Source organism: Bufo bufo, chromosome 5, assembly GCF_905171765.1.
Source record: "Bufo bufo chromosome 5, aBufBuf1.1, whole genome shotgun sequence".
NCBI classification, from domain to species: Eukaryota; Metazoa; Chordata; class Amphibia; order Anura; family Bufonidae; genus Bufo; species Bufo bufo.
The window spans coordinates 390,928,092-390,944,764 of NC_053393.1; the positions used below are offsets into that span (position 1 = coordinate 390,928,092).

The 16,673-nt window shown below is 41.8% G+C and overlaps 1 protein-coding gene across 1 annotated transcript in view; it reads left to right on the top strand.

Annotated features, from left to right (window-relative positions):
• Positions 1–16,673, top strand: part of NUP153 (nucleoporin 153) — an 87,455-nt gene that overhangs the window by 48,593 nt on the left and 22,189 nt on the right. The window contains exons 10-17 of the mRNA XM_040432715.1: positions 1,671–1,723; positions 1,919–2,033; positions 2,318–2,446; positions 3,475–3,570; positions 4,022–4,106; positions 4,553–4,675; positions 6,727–7,329; positions 15,280–15,477. Coding sequence (XP_040288649.1) covers positions 1,671–1,723; positions 1,919–2,033; positions 2,318–2,446; positions 3,475–3,570; positions 4,022–4,106; positions 4,553–4,675; positions 6,727–7,329; positions 15,280–15,477 — 1,402 coding nt within the window. The remainder of the gene's footprint in view (positions 1–1,670; positions 1,724–1,918; positions 2,034–2,317; positions 2,447–3,474; positions 3,571–4,021; positions 4,107–4,552; positions 4,676–6,726; positions 7,330–15,279; positions 15,478–16,673) is intronic.

Sequence of the window (16,673 nt, forward strand, 5' to 3'; positions counted from 1 at the left end):
TAGCCCACAGGTTGTTGAAAATGAAGGTGCAAGCTCTATAAGGAACCAATGGCTATCCATCCCAGGGTTTTGAGTCACTTTCCCATGTGGGAAGGTGCCTGATCAACAGTTTACCTAGCTTGCTAGGCCTGCTAAGGTGTGCTGATAAACTTTCTACTCATGCTTGACCCTCTGCTGCCTGACCTGAGTTCTTCCTGATTCCAGGATTTTTGACCTGCTCTGACCTTTGGCCTGTTACCAGATTGTACAAACTCTGTCTGCCGTGACTTCTGCCTGTCCCTGACTACAGTTCTTCCCGATCCCTCAGGGCTCCACTCTTTTTTTTTTTTTTTTTTTTTTTTTTTTTCTTTTTTTTTTTTTAATACCGCAGCTATATGCCTGCCATGTAGAGGTGCCTTTGGCAGGGCAGAATAGTCATTGAGGGTTAAGATCCATCAAAACTGGCATACCCATATGCCAGTCTTGATCTCCCTGCACTAGTGAGTTGCGCTTAATTTAAGAAGCAGATTCCTTTTAATTAGGAACATCTCTGCCCTGCCGTGTGTTAGAAACTGAAGTGTACACCAGCAATTTTTTTTGTTTTTTTTATCGTAAAAAAAAGCTTGTCTTTTTTTTTCTTAGGGGTTTGACACTTTTTTTTTTCTTATATATGCCACCGATCACCCAATGAACACGCAAAATGTTTGCTCATCGGGTCATCCTGTCGCTCGTGCAGGCACCGCAGATCGTGCTGTCTAAACTGCAATCTGCTGCTCAGAAGCCATGATTCTGTATGAGGAGGAGGGATTGCAATTATATATGAGCGCTTTGTTTGGTGGTATAGAAGCAGAATTGTGTTATTGATTCAGTTACCACGGACCATAACTCAATTCTGTGACGGAATGCCTTTAGAGGCATTCCGTCATAATAGAAGTCTATGGCCTGCACAACGGATCCGTCCCGTTATGCAGAAGAGGACTCCCCTGCATAATGGAAACGGGACAGATCCGTTTTGCAGCCCATAGACTTCTATTATGACGGAATGAATAACGCAATGCCTCTAAGTCTAAAGGCATTCCGTCGTAGAATTGTGTGATGCTCCGTAGTAACGGAATCCATAACGCAATTCTGCTTTTATACCACCAAACGAAGAGTTAAAGAATTTCAAGATATGAAATTCGCTCATCTCTAATTGCAATAGCGATCCCTCGTCCTCATGCAATGATGAGGATCACTGCATATAAATGCGCGGTCTCCTTCACTGAGCGAGCAGCCGACTGTTGGGAAGGAACGCTTCCTTCCTGAGAATGGGACGCTCAGTTGGCCCCTCTAAATCCACCGTAGGACATCAGTATCTGATCAGTTGGAATCTGACTCCCAACAACCCCACCTATCGGCTGGTTGAAGAGGCTGCACCGGTTTCCTAGGCCAGTGATGTCACATTGGCTCATGTGCAGCTCAGCCCCATTACAGTGAATGCAGTACCAAGCACAATCCCTATACAATGTACAGAGCCGTGCCACAGCTTCTTCAAACAGTTGATCGGCGGGGGTGCCAGGAATTGGATCACTACCGATCAGATATTGATGAACTATCCTGATAGGTGATCAATATTCTACTCCCTGAGACCCCCTTTAAACTATTGAACCCATTGAGATGAATGGAGTTAATTAAATATTTCTTAATTACAGGAACCCCCCAAATATCATGCGTCTGAGGCACCTACGCCACAGCACACGGAAAGGTTTGTATTGCAGTAAATGGTTATCATGTAATCCCTATGTTGTTAAAGGTCTATGTAACTTGTTTGCTATAAGTCAGTGATGGCGGTGGGGAATTCATTATAACATTACAAAGCAAAGCTAAACACATTACCAAAAGAAATGAAGTAAGTTTGTCCCTTGTAGGTAGTGCTTACATTTCCTTTGCCCTTTCACAGCTTCTGCTACCCCAGGTTCAGTACTCCGGCATCGAACGGCTTTCCTTCAGGAAGAGGTGGAGGCAAAATGATGAGGGACAAAGGCTCTCATTATTCAACAAAGTCAGCAGACGAGGTATGGAGACATAAAGGACGTGGCTTCACTGTTAAAATGTGTTTAGAAGTTTGTGTAGTCTTTATTACATTTTAGACTGAGTTTCTCCTCACATTTGCCATGTGTCGGGGAAGCCTCCATGTACCTTTTAGGCTCCCGTTACTCTTTGGAGACTCCTTTATTCCATACAGTGGCCTGTACCGCACAGATACTTTTTATCTCCTGATGGAAATATCTGCAGAAGGCAATGTAAAAGAAGCGATGTCACTGGGTGTCTGATCATCATTGTCTGACTTCCTTTTTAGGAGGTGGAGGCTCCTGATTTGCCAGAAATATCTTTACCAATAAGTACGACTGCACTTCCAAAAATTTCCTTTGGTCTGCAGGCCAAGACTACACCGCCTGCTGCTGTTAGTAAATCTGTTTTTAGCACAGTAAGTTTATTATTTTGGATTTTAATGTACTTTACTCGTACAGGACATTCTATTGTGTCCTGATTAGGGTGACCCTACAGCAATAGGATGTTTCCAGGATTATGGCTTTTATACCCAGTGTGTGGTTCCTAATAAAATAAAAAGAAATCACACCTGCTTGTCAGCACTTCGTTTTGTCACCCTAGTGCCTTTTAGTGATCTTCTGTCCAGTCCTTTTTTACATCCAGGCCATGGTACGTATATGGTCATGGATGCCTCTGCAGATGGTGACTTGCCTCTGCAATGACATGTCCCCAAGTGGCACACCACTTCTGGGTCACATTCCCTGTAGAGATGCACCTTCTGGAGGCTATTTAAAAAGGGCCATAATACTGGAAAACCCCTTTAAGGCCTCTTTCACACGACCATTTTTTTTTGCCATTTTTTTGCATTCCGTATACGGTCCCATTCATTTCAATGGTTCCGCAAAAAAACGTAATGTACTCCGTACGCATTTCCGCGTTTCTGTTCCGTTGAAAGATAGAACATGTCCTATTTTTGCCTGCAAATCGCGTTACGTGGCTCCATTCAAGTCAATGGGTCCGCAAAAAAAACTGAACACATACGGAAATGCATCCGTATGTCTTCTGTATCTGTTCCGTTTTTGCGGAACCATCTATTAAAAATGTTATGCCCAGCCCAATTTTTTTCCATGTAATTACTGTATAATGTATATGGCATACGGAAAAATGGAACGTAACAACGGATCCGTGAAAAACAGACAGCAAAACACTGAAAAAGCCATACGGTCGTGTGAAAGAGACCTAAGTCAGAATTAGTTGCCTATGCTAAATAGAAGTTTATATTTCTCATATTATTAATTTTTGTAATGTGTCTAACTGTCCCCTCTTTGTGAATTTTGTATTCCCGCACGTTGCTTCTTCCTGTCGGGCTTTTTCAGCCATTTTGAAAGTGAACTTTAAAATATAAACTACTGGTGAGATCTTCTGAAAACATGAGCTGATATTTTGCTCCCTTCTTTCTGGCAGGCACAGGTCGCCAACTCCACAAGCAATCCTGAATTTACTTTCTCATCTCCTATTGTAAAATCAACTGAATCCAATGCACAATCTCGTGGGTCACCTGTAAGTAGTAAGAACTGATATCGGGCATTGCAGTATCGTTGCATGAGTGTTACTCCTATTGACTGATGCTCTGATATGGAAATCTTTAGTCTGATAGTTGAATGTTTTAGTTTGCATTTTCGGCTGCACAAGTATTTGGTGCTTTTAGTGACTGGTCCCTAAAAGTAAAGTTAAAGTGTTAAATAACTGGAACAGTACTAGATAAGGCATGGAAAATTTCATATAATATATATATATATATATATATATATATATATATATATATATATATATATATATATAATTTTTTCTGTTTCTATATTTTAAATCGAGAAATTATATGGATTTTCATTACTTTAGGTTTTTAAAATGTACTGCTGCTCCATTCTTCTCTATGGAACTGCTGGAGATAGCCGTCACCATTTGTACACTGCCCACTCATTTTGACACTTAAGTGCATTTCTTTTCACAGGGTGGCTTTACATTTAGTGTGCCGGCATTGAAAGTATCATCAGTCTCTCCCCAGACTAGTAAGATACCTGCTGTGAGCAATCCTGGTAAGTAGTATGAGTAGTTGCATGTGATGTATTATTACTGTTATGTACAGGCTGCTGCAACAGTATACAGCAGTATGCGTCTGCAATATGGCAAAAATACACATTGGAAGAATCTGTGGAATCTGTGGCTGAACCACCCGGCAGATCCATCTCCAGTCCTGTATGTCCCACGGGTCTGCTTACTTACCTGGAAGGATATGATATGCTAAATGACTACTGCAGCCAGTCACTGGCCTCAGTGCAGAAGCAGTGGTTACGTGTACACGTATAGTAGGTCATTCCTGCAGGATAAGTGAACAAGGCTTTGATCATTGTCCATGGAAAAATTTTGCTATAAAAAAACCAGATTCACGATTTTCAGTGATTTTAAACACTTTAGTACAAGGGTGAACTACTTAGCCTAAGATTTAATAACTGATTGGTTAACACGTTTCTTTTTTCCTAAGTTAAATCTCCTGTTGTGATGAATAACAGCAACGCAAAGGCGACAGAAGAAGAATATAGTGGATTCTGTAAACCTGCAAAGACTTTAAAAGAGGGAAGCGTGCTTGACATTCTGAAAAGTCCAGGTGAGAAATTAAGTTGATGACCTTAAAGGGGTTAACCAGAAATTGCTAATGACTTATCCTCAGGGTGCTTCATCACATCGGCGGGGGTCAGAGTCCTGGCACCCCTGCCGTTCAGATGTTTCGGGGAGCTGCCGCACTCCCCAGAGCTCTGGTGAGCGCAGCCAGCTCCTGGCAGCTTTCCAAGCACAGCGTCTTGCATTGTATAGCGTTGACTTGAATGGGACTGAGCTGCAACTAGGACATGTGACCAATGTACGGTGACAACACATGCCCTAGGAAGAGGCACTCTTGACGCAGAAATGACATGATGGTCGTGGAACTGGTCCACTGTATGCGCTGAGTAACATCTGCTCAACTTTTGTCTTGAAGGTGCAAATAGGCGGGAGAACTTGAAGGGGTTTTCCAGCACTAACAATTTGATGACCAATAGGATAGGTCATCAATACCAGATTAGTCGGTGTCCGACTCCAGGCTCTCCAAAAATTGGCGGGTGCTGCCGGAACACCAGAAGCAGGATGTAATAGCCGCCAGAACAGCCCTGTGGCCCTTTAGAACCTTCCTGCCTACCTTGCCAACTACTTGGCATCCTGTTATATTCCAAAAATATATTTTATTTAATTGTAATAAACATATCATGATTTATAAAATGTTCAAGATAACAAAAAAATATGAAGAATCAGCAGGAAACCGGATGCCGCAATCCACTGGCCAGTGCCGCTGCTACCCACCAGAAGATGGAAAACATGTCAAGTATGCCCGTGATATATATCGGGGTGATTCACCACATAGTAGCCCAGATAATGCTACTATTCTGAAGTGTAATACATATGGTCATCACCCTGGTACAAAACCACTAGGTAGAGCTCAATTCAAAGTGCAGTTAAAGAAAAATAATAAAAACAAACGCTAGTCTAGCAATGGAGGGGAAAGGTTAAACCCTCACAAAAATGAAAAAACACAAAACCTTATAGTAGAGGAGCTCGTCTGTGGACTTCAGATAGAAAGCAGGAACATACCGTGAGACATGATGGAGGGTAAAAGGCAGCAGGCACAGGACAGGCTAGGAACCTCGACGCGCGTTTCGCCTCAGCTACGTCAGGAGGTCCTGTATAATATAGCACTGGCCAGTGTATTGCGGCATCCGGTTTCCTGCTGATTCTTCTTCTTTTTTTTTTTTTTTTTTTTTTATCTTGAACATTTTATAAATCATGATACGCTTATTACAATTAGATAAAATATATTTTGGGCAATCTTTTGTGGTTTGCTTAACAACACTATAGGTCTATTATCCCTTGCCCTGACTTACAGCTGTACATTGAGGCTTTCTTTTTTTGGTTCTATACTTGGCATCCTGTGATTGAGTTAACTGATCCCGGCACTAAGAGCCATGGCCCGCTGTATAATATAGCCAGCACCCGCAGGTGATGGCACAGGCCCAGCTTCTGAGCCATGGCCATGACATAGAGGACCTTTCATAGGTCCAGACATCATGAAATAACTAGCAGGTTATGTAGGGCACTGTGCACGAATGTAATATTGCTTACTAGTTTTGGCGCCGCTCTGTTCGCATTCCAATCGCAGCGGAGAGCATCACAGGGAGAGAAAAAAACCTCACCTCCCTGGTTGTGACGCGCTCTGCTGTGATTGGATGGTGCTACAGCCAGGGAGAAGGAGACGCCCATTGAGAAACAGGGCAGTCTCCTCCTCCCTGTACCGATGCTACTAATTAGCATATCAGGCAGAAAAACTGCAGGGGGGCACAGCGGGCAAACGGAGCTGCACCCAGACAAACTAGTAAGCAATATTACATCCGTGCACAGTGCCCTACATATCCTGCTAGTTATTTTATAATGTCTGGACCCATGAAAGGTCCTCTGTAATATTATGGTACAGAGCGTTAACATGCTGGCTGACTTTGCATCAGAGATTCAATGTGTTGTATGAAGTTTTTATTTATTTTTTCTCCCCTCCATCCACATCTCTGAGCACAGAACATTTTTCTTTTGATGGCATGAGTAATAATTTACACAAATTTTCCTATTCCATTCTAGGCTTTTCTGCTTCAACAAGTTCCCAACAAACTACAACAACTTTTACCCCTTCTAAAAGCACATCATCCCCCCTTGCAAGGCCTCCTGCAGCCTTGGGTGAGAGCAGTAAACAGGCATTGGGGATTTGGTATTGCAGCAAGTGTTTAGTCGATAACAAGGCGTCGGACAGTAAATGTGCGTCATGCAGCACTGCGAAAGAACTGCCATCTGGAGACCAGCGGGAGTCCGCCTCTTCATCATCAAGCACCCCAGTTAAGAAGACAACAACTATGACAAGCATGCAAGGTTTTGGAGACCTGTTTAAAAAGGCTCCTGGAACCTGGGATTGTGATACTTGTTTAGTACAAAACAAATCTGAATCTACAAAATGTATAGCTTGTGAAACTCCCAAGCCTGGGACAGAAGCAAAAGCAGCCTTGCTGTTACTCCCCACAACAAAATCTGATAAGCCCACAGTTCCCGCTGACAATGGCTTAACATCTGCAAGCCTTAAGTTTGAGGAACTGTCCCGGAAGCCTATTGGATCATGGGAGTGCGATGTGTGCCTTGTACAGAATAAAGCAGAAGATGGCAAGTGCGTTGCCTGCACCACCCCCAAACCAGGTTCGTAAGAATATCGGTGCGACTATTTAGTATTAAAAAGAACAAAACCTGCTAAGGAGAACCCGTTTACGTTGGTCAGTTCATGTCACCGTTGGCTGGAATCTGACTGATCGTAGTAATTGACCAATGTAACTGCAAAAATTTTTTGGGGGTAAATGAGATGTCTATCTTGATCAGTTTTACCCCAATGCAATTTATCATTAGCAGTAGTATGATAAGTGAATGACATTTACTATAGACATTTCTGCTGAGCTCACAGCGTATAACAGAATAGTCCCTGGGTAAGGGCTTATTCACACAACGGCATGAATGGGTCCGCATACGTTCCGCAATTTTGCAGAATGGTGCGGACCCATTCATTTTAATGGGGCAGCAAAAGATGCGGACAGCACACAGTGTGCTGTCCACATTCGTTGTTCTCTTCTGCGGCCCAGCAAACAATATAGAGCATGTCCGGACAAGACATGTATCGAGAGGAAAGAGCACAGTCGGGAGCTTACATAGCACATTGCTGCTTCTGCCTGCGCCAGCTCAGCTACAGTCTGGTATAGCACATCAGTGAATGGCAATACATATGAGCACATAGCGAGTGGAGCTGGTACAGGCAGGAGCAGGGATATGTTCTCCACAGCCTGTACAATCTAGTGTGAGTGTAAGGCCCTTTGCAGACAAGTGTGTCTGGATTAGGTCCGGATGCGTTGCGTCTGCGATCAGGAAAAATTGTGCGAGTAGGTACCCAATTGCAGTCAGTTTTGACTGCGATTGCGTTCCGATGTTCAGTTTTTATCATGTGGGTGCAATGTGTTTTGCACGCGCGTGATAAAAAACTGACTGGTACCCAGAGCCGAATCCGGACTGCTTCACTGAAGTTCAGGTTTGGGATCTGTGTTCTGTATATTTTATTTTCTTTAATTCAGAATGCTAAGTAAAAGGTCCATTGTGGGGTTAATAAAAAAATAAAATAACTCTCCTTCTTCTTTCTCTGGTCTTCTTTCTTCTCCTTCTTGCAGGACCTGGCTAGAAAAGGATCTTCGGTGATGCGAGCACGGTGATGTCAGCGCAGGTCCCACTGAATGAAGATAGTAGGTTCTTCTATCTTCATTCAGCAGGACCTGCGCTGACGTCACTGCACTCACCACGTGGTGAGTGCGATGATGTCACCGAAGGTCCTTTTCTAGCCAGGTCTTGCAAGAAAGAGAAGAAAAGACCAGCCCGGCTGCGCGATCAAGTGGATGAGGTGAGTGTTTTTTGTTTTTTTTTGTTTTTTTTTAATTTATTTATTTATATATTTTTTTTTATATCCACAATGGTAAATGGGGTCGCGGGTAACTCATCCCTTGTCTCCTTAGCAACCATACATGAAAATCACATTTCATCCGCACTTGCTTGCGATTTTCACGCATCCCCATTCATTTCTATGGGGCCTGCGTTGCGTGAAAAACGCAGAATATACAGTTGCAAGAAAAAGTATGTGAACCCTTTGGAATGATATGGATTTCTGCACAAATTGGTCATAAAATGTGATCTGATCTTCATCTAAGTCACAACAATAGACAATCACAGTCTGCTTAAACTAATAACACACAAAGAATTAAATGTTACCATGTTTTTATTGAACACACCATGTAAACATTCACAGTGCAGGTGGAAAAAGTATGTGAACCCCTACAGGGATGAGGAGTCTGAGGCAGTTTTGGGTACCTGGAGTCGGCAAAAAATGAACAGACTCCGACTCCTATTAAATTTTTAAATTGGAATAAAAAATAAATAAAAGCAAGTTTAAATGTCCCAATTCACAAAAAGGTATAATTAATTACCGTATTTTTCACCCCATAAGACGCACCTAGGTTTTTGAGGAGGAAAATAAGAAAAATATTTTGAACCAGAAGGTGTGCTTTTAGTGGGTTTTGAACTAATGGTGGTCTGTGGATGGCACTGTTATGGGGGGGGGCATCTGTGGATGGCACTGTTATGGGGGGGGGGGGCATCTGTGGATGGCACGGTTATGGGGGGGCGGCATCTGTGGATGGCACGGTTATGGAGGGGGGCCCCCCCATCTGTGGATGGCACGGTTATGGAGGGGGGCCCCCCCATCTGTGGATGGCACGGTTATTGGGGGGGGGGGGGGGGCATCTTATCTTATGTGTCATCCACAAATCCCCCATAAGTGTCCCTGTGTAGTGAATGGGGGCCGGCATCTGTTTCTGTAATGGCAGCGGGGCCCGGTGCAGTCACTGTATTCTACTACACCGGGCCCCGCTCACTGTAGTATACGGTAATCATATTTAACTTGTGGGTATTGTTAAAGTATTCCAATCATCTTAAATCTATCGCTGTACTACTTACTACTAACTTCTTGGCAGTCAGGAGGCCGGGCGGGCGCTCATAGCGTAGCTCACTACGTCACGCACCTGCGCCACCTGCTTCATTCCTAAAGTGGGCAGTCGCAGCATTCGCCCCATAAGACGCACTGCTATTTCCCCCCCACTTTTGGGTGGGGGGGTGGAGTGCGTCTTATAGGGCGAAAAATACGGTACTTCTCTACTGTAAGAATAAAGGCCAATGCATGCAGTGCGTCACGTTACTGCAAAACAAACACGTTAGGTGACTAAGAAGCATGCTTTTCATATGCTTCACTATATGGCACGCAACGCACAGTTAAGGAGCGGCAATACTTATACTTCCCATTGTGTTGTGTTCCGCCGTTACAGGGAACACAACGCCCATGGTTAACCTAGCCTCTCACTGATAACTGATAAGTAAATATGTTTTTTGCAGGACTAGAGACACTTGTAGAAGGGAATGGATGGTCAATAGTTCAAGACTGAAGCTGTAAACCATTTGAAAAACTGCTGTCATTCAGCTAAGGCTATAAAACCTTGTAAACTCAGATTGTTAGCTTAAACTTTAAACATGACTATGGGATTTTACTAGGGAAATCATGTTTTACAATAAATGCCCCTTCCCCTGCCCCTTCCTGGATCCCCCCACTGCCCTATCTTCAGCAGAAGATCAGCACACAAAGGAGAAGGCAGCAGCTTCCTAGCCAGTAGTTCTGTGGTAATGACATGTATGTTGCCTTTCTTTCCTTCAAGGAATGTATAAAATACATTTGCATATTAAATACAGAGGAGTCGGAAGTACCAAAAACTGAGGAGTCGGAGCATTTATCTACTGACTCCACAGCCCTGTACCCCCTAGACTAATGACATCTCCAAGAGCTAATTGGAGTGAGGTGTCAGCCAACTGGAGTCCAATGAATGAGATGAGATTGGAGGTGTTGGTTACAGCTGCCCTGCCCTATAAAAAACACACACCAGTTCTGGGTTTGCTTTTCACAAGAAGTATTGCCTGATGTGAATGATTAAGTAAAATATAAAGTGGAAGCGAGCACTCACTCTATGGCATTACTCAGATACATTTAATATAATCCTTCAATAAAATAGTACATATAAAATACAATAACGCTAAAATACGATATAGCATAAAACTCCTAGGATGATCGACCATAAAAGACCACAAAAGGTAATTAATAATAACAATGACAATATTGGATATCAGCAGCTGTAGATGTTACCTGATAGCATGCTATATCAGCAGTAATAATAATAATAGCAATATCGATATCAGCAGTTGTAAATGTTCCCTAATATCGTGCAATATTCACCACGGTGTCCTAAAGTGGCAAAAAGTGTTTAAATAGTTAAATATGAAAAATTGTCCTAGACTCAGGACTTAGTGCACGTGTCTGTATCCATATGAATGTGAAAAATCAAGGAAAATTATACAGTGAATGAATTGCTTCAAAAATATACACTGTTTTGATAGTTTTTTTTATATATTTTTGAAGCAATTCATTCACTGTATAATTTTCCTCGCTTTTTCACATTCATATGGATACAGACACGTGCACGAAGTCCTGAGTCTAGGACAATTTTTCATATTTAACTATTTAAACACTTTTTGCCACTTTAGGACACCGTGGTGAATATTGCACGATATTAGGGAACATTTACAACTGCTAATATCGATTATATTGCTATTATTACTGCTGATATAGCATGCTATCAGGTAACATCTACAGCTGCTGATATCCAATATTGTCATTGTTATTATTAATTACCTTTTATGGTCGATCATCCTAGGAGTTTTATGCTATATTGTATTTTAGCGTGATTGTATTTTATATGTACTATTTTATTGAAGGATTGTATTAAATGTATCTGAGTAATGCCATAGAGTGAGTGCTCGCTTCCACTTTATATTTTACTTACTCCTTTGATTGAGGTAGGGTGTCCTCAATTTTAGTTTGCAGCACCGTACCACCCACAATCAGCAGTGAGCAGGGTGGATTTGATTTAAATCAAAATGATTTAAATCACTAGTCAGTAAGGCTTGATTTAAATCATAGTTTTCTACATAAAGACTAATTCTTGCTGGTATAACTTATAATATGTAAGTAGATGAAGATTTAAACAACTTTTCATATTAGTTTGATTAGGTTGATTCTGCATTCATAGGTTTGTAGAAGTTAAGATTAAGGTATTTTTCTCAACTGTGTTCATGTTATAACATTTTTGCTGTGAAGAAGAGGCATGTGATCTCTGCTGAGTCAAATTCAGTTTTGAGAACTGCAAAAGTAAACCAAGCATCTGTGATAATATCTTGTAGGCAGAGAAACTGCCCAATAATCTTACAAAAACCTCGAAGAGCATGACATTTTGAATGGATTAATGGAATGTATTTACCAAAAAAATTACACATATAGAAACATAGAATGAGTCGGCAGATAAGAACCATTTGGCCCATCTAGTCTGCCCAATATACTGAATACTATGAATAGCCGCTTATCTTGCCTATCTTATATGAAGGATGGCCTTATGCCTATCCCATGCATGCTTAAACTCCTTCACTGTATTTGCAGCTACCACTTCTGCAGGAAGGCTATTCCATGCATCCACTACTCTCTCAGTAAAGTAATACTTCCTGATATTACTTTTAAACCTTTGCCCCTCTAATTCTAAACTATGTCCTCTTGTAGCAGTTTTTCTTCTTTTAAATATTCTCTCCTCTTTTACCTTGTTGATTCCCTTTATGTATTTAAAAGTTTCCATCATATCCCCTCTGTCTCGTCTTTCCTGGTAAGTTTTATCCTGCAATCCATGTACCAGTTTAGTAGCTCTTCTCTGAACTCTCTCCAAAGTATCAGTATCCTTCTGGAGATATGGTCTCCAGTACTGAGCACAGTACTCCAGATGAGGTCTCACTAGTGCTCTGTAGAGCGGCATGAGCGCCCCCCTCTGTCTACTGGTAATTCCTCTCCCTATACATCCAAGCATTCTGCTAGCATTTCCTGCTGCTCTATGACATTGTCTGCCTACCTTTAAGTCTTCTGAAATAATGACCCCTAAATCCCTTTCCTCAGATACGGAGGTTAGGGCTGTATCACTGATTTTATATTCTGCTTGTGGGTTTTTACGCCCCAGGTGCATTAGTTTGCACTTATCAACATTAAATTTTAGTTGCCAGATTTTTGACCATTCCTCTAGTTTTCTTAAATCCTTTTCCATTTGGTGTATCCCTCCAGGAACATCAACCCTGTTACAAATCTTTGTGTCATCAGAAAAAAGACACACCTTACCATCGAGGCCTTCTGGAATATATATTGGACAATATGGGTCCCAGAACAGATCCCTGAGGTACCCCACTGGTAACAAGACCTTGGTCTGAATATACTCCATTGACTACAACCCTCTGTTGCCTGTCCCTCAGCCACTGCCTAATCCATTCAACAATATGGGAGTCTACGTACAGCCTTATTCTACATAATTAAAAAACTAATCTTTATTGCATGATGGAATAACCTTTGGAATGTTATATATTTTCCTCAAAAAGCATTTTATATAACAAAAATCTGATTTAAATCAAAAAAATCTGATTTAAATCAAAAAAACCTGATTTTTTTTTAAAAAAAAAATCATTGATTTTTATCCACCCTGGCAGTGAGCCACTCCACCCAATTCATTACTGATGTGAATGATGCCTCGTACAAAAGAGCTTTCAGAAGACCTACGATTAAGAATTGTTGACTTGCATAAAGCTGAAAGGTTATAAAAGTATCTCCAAAAGCCTTGCTGTTCATCAGTCCACGGTAAGACAAATTGTCTATATGGAGAAAGTTCAGCACTGCTGCTACTCTCCCTAGAAGAGGCCGTCCTGTAAAGATGACTGCAAGAGCACAGCGCAGACTGCTCAATGAGGTGAAGAATCCTAGAGTGTCAGCTAAAGACTTACAAAAGTCTCTGGCATATGCTAACATTCCTGTTAGCGAATCTACGATACGTAAAACACTAAACAAGAATGGATTTCATGGGAGGATACCACAGAGGAAGCCACTGCTGTCCAAAAAAAAATTGCTGAACGTTTACAGTTTGCACAAGAGCACCTGGATGTTCCACAGCAGTACTGGCAAAATATTCTGTGGACAGATGAAACCAAAGTTGAGTTTGGAAGAAAAACACAACACTGTGTGGAGAAAGAGGCACAGCACACAACATCAAAACCTCATCCCAACTGTGAAGTATGGTGATGGGGGCATCATGATTTGGGGCTTTTTTGCTGCGTCAGGGCCTGGACGGATTGCTATCATCGAAGGAAAAAGGAATTCCCAAGTTTATCAAGACATTTTGCAGGAGAACTTAAGGCCATCTGTCCACCAGCTGAAGCTCAACAGAAGATGGGTGTTACAACAGGACAAGGACCCAAAGCATAGAGGTAAATCGACAACAGAATGGCTTAAACAGAAGAAAATACGCCTTCTGGAGTGGCCCAGTCAGAGTCCTGACCTCAACCCGATTGAGATGCTGTGGCATGACCTCAAGAAAGCGATTCCCACCAGACATCCCAAGAATATTGCTGAACTGGAAACAGTTCTGTAAAGATGAATGGTCAAGAATTACTCCTGACTGTTGTGCACGTCTGATCTGAAACTACAGGAAACGTTTGGTTGAAGTTATTGCTGCCAAAGGAGGTTCAACCAGTTATTAAATCCAAGGGTTCACATACTTTTTCCACCTGCACTGTGAATGTTTACATGGTGTGTTCAATAAAAACATGGTAACATTTAATTCTTTGTGTGTTATTAGTTTAAGCAGACTGTGATTGTCTATTGTGACTTAGATGAAGATCTGATCAAATTTTATGACCAATTTGTGCAGAAATCCATATCATTCCAAAGGGTTCACATACTTTTTTCTTGCAACTGTAGAACATGCTGCGATTTTCACCCAATGCACAAGTGATGCGTAAAAATCACCGCTCATTGAAGTGAATGGGTCCGGATTCAGTGCGGGTGCAATGTGTTCACCTCACGCGTAGAATTCTCGGCCTAAGGATTCCAAAGCTCTTCACTTGGAGATTAGTTTTAATAAACTTTAGCTAAAAGTATAGATATAGTTTATCAATTAACAAAAGAGAAAAATTTAAAGTCAAAATAAAAGCAGTATGTGGTGTGACCACCATTTCCCTTAAAATCATGTAAATATACAAATCGACAGCACTCCAGACTTGCAGATTAAATAATAAGTGATTTTTATTCAGCCGTACATGGTTATAACAAATTCAGGCAATGTTTCGTGCTATATGTAGCCCTTCATCAGGCCTGGTATATAATTGCAATCCTGTGGATGCCAGCGCTGTCAGTATGTGGTGTGACCACCATTTCCCTTCAAATCAGCATCACTTCTTCTAGATACATTTGCGATCATTTTTCACAGAGAATTTGGCATCAGGCAATAAATACCATGATGAAGGCAAGTGTTGATATGTATTAATTTCTAAAACCGTATAACATATTTGAATATGGTCTGTTGCACATAGTCTTACATTAGCAGAAACTGAGTAGAGAACAGTTTTAACAGTATGACTAATGCCTTTTATTTTACATTTTAGGAATGTCGGCTCCTGTAAGTACTTCTGTACTTCTGACTTCTGCACCTGCAACTCAGAATCAACTTGGACTCTTAGATCAGTTCAAAAAGCCAGCTGGAACCTGGGACTGTGATGTCTGTCTTGTAAATAATAAACCAGAAGCTGTAAAATGTGTCGCCTGCCAGAGTGCCAAACCGGGAAGCAAAACTGAGCTAACAGGTGGGTGCTACAAGTTCTGTGCTTAAAGGGACACTAGACCTAGCAATTAAAGGGCTTCTGTCAGCCCTTGGAGCGGCCGAGCGAGTGGCCGTCTCTCAGTGCGCCTGCGCAGATTGAAGATGGGTACGGCCGCGGCGCAGGCGCCAGATTTTGAATGCTAACAGGCAGGGCCAGCAGAGAACGATTCCGTTCCCTGGCCCTGTCAATCACAATGCGGAAGGGGCGTCATTAGGGTCGGAGGATGCGGCTGCTACCAGCAAGTAGCTGCCCTACTTGCTGGTAGCAAGGTAATTTGCATATTTTAAAAATCGCTTTTTATCAAATTCTACTGAACAAAAATGATTATTTACTTATGTATGCAGAGCTCGCAGTGTGGGGATTATTAGTAAACCAAAAAAAACAAAACGGTTTAGTGGGCTGACAGAAGCCCTTTAAGTTAATGAGAAATATAGTGGGCTTCACCGTTTGTCAGAGTTGTGGAGTTGAAGCCAGTTTTGGGTGAAGTCTGTAGAAATGTACCTTCTCTGACTAGCTTACAAAAAACTCAGCAATGTATTTACTCAAATAAATTAAACAGGGTTTTCTACTGGTGATAGAAAATCAGTTCTCACCTCTCCTGTGTTCTCTCCTGACCTTCTACTATAATCGGGGTGTTCTAGTGGTGATAATCAGTTCTCACCTCTCCTGTGTTCTCTCCTGACCTTCTACTATAATCGGGGTGTTCTAGTGGTGATAATCAGTTCTCACCTCTCCTGTGTTCTCTCCTGACCTTCTACTATAATCAGGGTGTTCTAGTGGTAATAGATAATCAGTTCTCACATCTCCTGTATTCTCTTCTGACCTTTTACTATAATCAGTGATAAGCAGGGTGTTCTAGTGGTGATAGAGAATCAGTTTTCACCCTCCAGTGTTCTCTTCTGTAATCTATACTAGGTATCTTCATGCTGCTCTAAGTCCCTTAGTTACAATGCTTGAAACCCTGCTGCACATGCTCAGTAGTAAGTTCTTGGTTATTATTGGAGGTCCCAAAGCAGTGAATGGAGAAAGCTGCACTTCAGCAGCAGCTTTCTTTCTATTCTTTGCAGGGGCCCCATTCTTTAGACGGGTGCAAATCCTAGAGACTGGATTGCACCTATATACAAACTTGTATATCTGTTATGGACTAGTTGAGTATTAGCCCTCAACTGAGCTTGAAA